We start from the raw sequence: 5204 nt of genomic DNA, 5'->3' as shown, positions 1-5204 counted from the left end.
AATAAATTGTGTATTCATGAAAGGAAAAATTATTTTAAGAGATGAATTTGTTCGACCAGAATGGTAACTAAATTAGCATATTAGGTTTCAAAGTATATATATTTTATTATTGGCGTTATTTGCTGTACAAAAGTATGACTTTAAGCAACGCCATGATGAGCGCATTGGATTCAAAGAATTGTTCATGTATGGATTTTCTATAATAAAAAATCAATGTATCGAACTATAATGGTAAATAAATTGGCATAACAAGATTGCGATTTTATTCCTTATATAATTAGTGGCTTTAAATTATTGAAAAAATATAACTTCAATTTCTAAGTTACCAGTGCTTTCCAAACTGTCGCATATATGTAGCTTAATTTTCACATGCACATGTGTACATAACTATAAATCCTATAAATTGCGTATTCGTGAAAGGATTTTGTTTTTTTTTTTCAGAGATCAATTTGTTGAACAAAACGGTAACTAAATTGACATATTTTGTTTCATGCCATAAATAACGTGGCAACTTAAACGAGTAAAACTTGCAATTAAAGTATATATGACTCCAACGACGGCATTGTTTGTTGGTACATAAGTATGAACTTTAGTAAATCTGTGTTGGAACCACGGTAGATTGGAATTTCGATTTCTCAATATTATCTTACCGAAACTAAGGCCAGAATCAAATCCCAATATATTATCGAATTAATGGACCTTTATGGTACATTTTTTAAAATACAAAAACGCTACGTTGCCGAACTCGTTTACCAATTATTTGTATGCGAAAGAGATACTAGTTTATTTAAAACAGAGTTATGTGGTGATAAAATAAAATAAAAATGACAACCAAAGAGATATTGTTTTTGAAAACTTTCATTCTTTCGTGTTATTCAGTGGATCGAACACGAAATTAGTAAGAAAGAATCATATTTAGCACACACTACCACAATTACTATTTCCATAATTCATAATAAAACTGTTTTTTGCCTTTGTTGTGAACATACTGCTTTAAGCATAAGTTTATATACAATTATTTTATATTAGTTAACTTCGTTGTAATCCTTATCTGTACAACTTTATCTGTTTTTCAAGTGATTAAAAGAGGTCATTCAGAACCATCATTATATTTGCCATATTTACTACAACAGTTTGAGAATAGAAGACCGTTACTCATAAACTTTTGAATTTCATGTTGTCGCCTAATTTGCGAAAATTGTTTGGTGTTACACTATTTCAATCACTTTTTTTCGTTCCGTACCTCTGTAACACTGGTTGGCTGCGGCCAATTTACTACTGCCTCAACCTTCTGAGGATCAACATAAACACCGTCTGCAGAAATAACATGCCCTAAGAAATTTACTCTATCTAGCCAGAACTGGCACTTACTGAACTTAGCAAACAATTTCTTCCTCCTCAGCGTCTTCAGTACCAGTTCTAAATGCTTCATATGCGCCTTCCGACTCTTGGAGTACACCAGAATATCATCTATGAATACAATGACAAAGCGATCCAAATAACGTCGGAACACTCTGTTCATCAAATCCATAAACGCAGCTGGGGCATTCGTCAATCCGAATGGCATTACTAAAAACTCATAATGCCCATACCTGGTGCGGAAAGCTGTCTTAGGTACATCTTTTTCTTTGATCCGTAACTGATGGTACCCCGATCTCAAATCAATCTTGGAAAATACCTTAGCACCCCTCAACTGATCAAATAAATCATCAATACGGGGTAGCGGATACTTATTCCTCACTGTGACTTTATTCAGTTGCCTGTAATCGACACATAACCTCATGGTACCATCCTTTTTCTTCACAAACAATACTGGGGCACCCCAAGGAGAAAAACTAGGTCGGATGAAGCCCTTGTCTACTAACTCCTGCAGCTGCACCTTCAACTCCTTTAGTTCCGCAGGTGCCATCCTGTAAGGTGCCTGTGATATAGGGCTTGTTCCTGGCATGAGTTCAATAGTGAACTCGATCTCCCGATGGGAAGGTAACCCAGGAAGATCATCCGGGAATACATCTGGAAAATCCCGAACTACTGGTATATCCTCAAACTTTAACTCCTGAGTCCTACTATCCACTATATAAGCTACATATCCTGAGCACCCTTTTCTGAGCAATCTCGTTGCCATCATCACTGAAATGAGGCTAGATGGGAGCACTCTACGCTCACCATAAAATGTCACTTCAGGGCGTCCAAGGCTACGAAGTATAACTTCTTTCCGGAAGCAATCTACTGCGGCATGGTGCTTAACTAGCCAATCCATGCCCAATATAACATCCAAGCCCACCATTTCTAGTGGAATCAAATCTGCTTCTAAACACACATCCCTTACTAATATTGCACTATCACTATATACCGTACCTACATAAAAGATCTCTCCTGTCGGTACAGAGATTGCTAATTCATCCCGTAGGGCTGACTGTCTGACATCAGCGTTGCGGGCAACACTAGGCGTAACAAATGAGTGCGTAGCCCCAGAATCAATCAAAACTCTAGCAGGAGTTCCAAAGACTGATAACATACCTGTCACCACATCTGGCGACGGCTGTGCCTGCTGCTGGGACATGTGATACACCCTGCCTGTGGCTCTAGCACGTCCACCTCGTCCCTGCTGCTGACTGCCACCTCGGCTTGCAACACTAGTCTGGATCCCACCACTGGACGAGGCTCCTCTAAACTGCGTTTTGCCCTCTGTGCCTATCTCTGTAGGCATTGTAACAGTCGCTTCTCCACCCTGAAGTAATACTGGGCACTCTCGCAAGAAATGTCCAGGCTGACCACAATGGAAACATCCTGTGGTTCCTTGCCGACAGGTTCCGGTATGATATCTGCCACACACAGTACACTGTGGATTCCTCCTCCCCCCAACTGCTGAGGGTGATTGTCTCCCAGAACCTCTAACTGCATTGCCCACCAAACGGCTTCCAAAACTACCACTCCGGTTTGAGCCTCCACTGGAACTAATTCCTGGTCGAAAACCTCCAAAACTACGACCCCTAGATGATCCAGCACTGTAACTGCCTCTCTTGGATGACCCCTGACTGGGACCACCTAAATCAAATAATCGTCTCCGAGGTTCACCTTGTGCCCTGACCATCATCTGACTACTCTCTACCAGCGAAGCTGACATCACCAAGTCTCCAAAGTTCGTCAGCCGTTGACTAATTACAATGTCCCTGATAGAGGCTTTCAATCCTTTAGTGAACAATTGACACTTTTTGCTTTCATCCTCTACCAGTGGAATACAGTACTTTGATAACTCATTAAACTTCTTCTCGTACTCCAGTACTGTCATCAACCCCTGGTCCAACTGCAAAAATTCCTGCATCTTCAAATTCTGGTACGCTTGTGGATAATATTGGCTGTTAAAAACAGCTCGAAAAACTGGCCATGAAATGACTGACGGATCTGGATATCTCCTTTTAATTGACTCCCACCAGTGTCTAGCATTTCCGATCAAAAAGAAACTGGCCAAAAGTACTCTGCGATCCTGTGGAACGGCCATCACTTCCATGATCCGTTCCATCCTCTCTATCCACCCTTCGGCCACTGCTGGGTCGCCAGTACCATCAAAATCTATGGCCCCAATTCTTTTTGCTTGGTCTGCGTATCCCAAGGACGGGTCTCTAGGCTGCCCTGCCCGGGATAGGGCCTGAGTCAACATCTCTAAGGTCTGCTAAAAAGTTGGGTCTCCCATCACCGTGGGCATAGGAGGTGCGGGCCCTGAGGGGCCTCCAACAAATGACTGTTCAACCGGTTCTTGGACCGGTTCTGGGGTAGGAAAATTCTCTGGTTCTGGAGGAGGGTCCTGTCCCCTCACTCGGGACGACTGTCTCGTCCCCCTACGGAAACCACCACGCTTCGGGCCCATAATCAACTGAAAGAAGAACAAGGGTTCAGTAACAAGAAAGAGGGTCTACAGGAAGTAAAACCTATGCTCTGATACCAAATTGACAGGACCCGACCCAATTTCCGCTTTGGAATCCGAGCCGAATCCTGTGCGTGTCCGACACCTGGCGAATGCCGGGCACGAATGACCTTTTTACCCTTTTCTTAAACAAATTTCTTAAAATTTACTTTCGACTTCTGCCGAAAATCCGGCAGAGTCTACCCTGTATTTTGACCAAACACAAAGTCTTCCACCTGTCAAACAGTCTCAAAAATCCTACCAGTTCCTTATGTTCAACCAGATCTCAGAGCATTTCTATACAAATTTACAGGATTTACAAAAGAGTTACAACGAACTCCTACACTTTGGTGGTGGGTCGGAAGCTAGGATGATGGCCCGAGTGGTTTCCTTCGTTCTTCTACGGCCTGGGGGGGCGCAAAACATTAAAAGTGTGAGTGGACCAAAATAGAGTTCTCAAACAGTGTATGAACATAATAACCCCCACTGTAAAAACAATGATAATCATAAAACTGAATATGTAAACTGCACTGAATTTAGGGTAAATTCAAGCATTCACATAAATATATACATCTATATATATATATATCCAGATGTAGGATATGCTCAATACCAAGGAAATATTGAGTAAAATCACTGAAATCAATATTTGCATAAAAGCACTGAAATTTCTTTAAAACTACCACCTAGGTGTACCCCTGTAAAACTGTCAAATCCTCTGTAAATCCGTTAATTCCCCTGGCAGGTCTCGGCGACACATAGTGTATCCGAGCCGCAAACTGGCAGGATTCAGGAGACCGTAGTCAGCCTGATTCGCAATCCTGGCACTCACGGTCCGGGCGTCCCCAAAACTCGTGAGGCAAATGTCAAGTGCACTGACGTAACTGAAAGTAAACTGGATGTCTGTAGACATCATCATATCCGAAGGCAACATAAACCGAAGGCAATCTGGATGTCCGTAGACATCGTCTTATTTGACGGCAACCTGTTTCTGTAACCGGGTATCCACAGTGGTTTAAGAAAATATTAACTGCTGAGAAAATATCAAATATAAATATCATAATATTTCTGAAAGATCTGATGAATAACTGAATCTTTATTCAATCTATAACTGTGCTGCCCTTTTTATCTGATAGAAAACTCAAACTCTGCTTTCTATAATTCATGGTGGTCTAAAATAATTATCTTGGATAAAATCTGACATCCTCTATATTCTGATAAAATCTGAGCTAGATATTTCTGAATCATAAATCTCAAAGTCTGTTGTCCAAATAACTTTAGCAAAATCAGCTAAGCAATG

The 5204-nt window shown here is 41.1% G+C and overlaps 1 protein-coding gene across 1 annotated transcript; it reads right to left on the bottom strand.

Annotated features, from left to right (window-relative positions):
- On the bottom strand, window positions 1223-3661 carry LOC109950206. Its single transcript, XM_020568251.1, has one exon. The coding sequence runs from the start codon at window positions 3659-3661 to the stop codon at window positions 1223-1225; it is 2439 nt and encodes an 812-aa protein (XP_020423840.1).

This window comes from Prunus persica, chromosome G7 (genome assembly GCF_000346465.2).
Source record: "Prunus persica cultivar Lovell chromosome G7, Prunus_persica_NCBIv2, whole genome shotgun sequence".
NCBI lineage: Eukaryota > Viridiplantae > Streptophyta > Magnoliopsida > Rosales > Rosaceae > Prunus > Prunus persica.
Note: the sequence above shows the minus strand (reverse complement) of the source record. Positions and strands in the feature narration are given on the sequence as shown.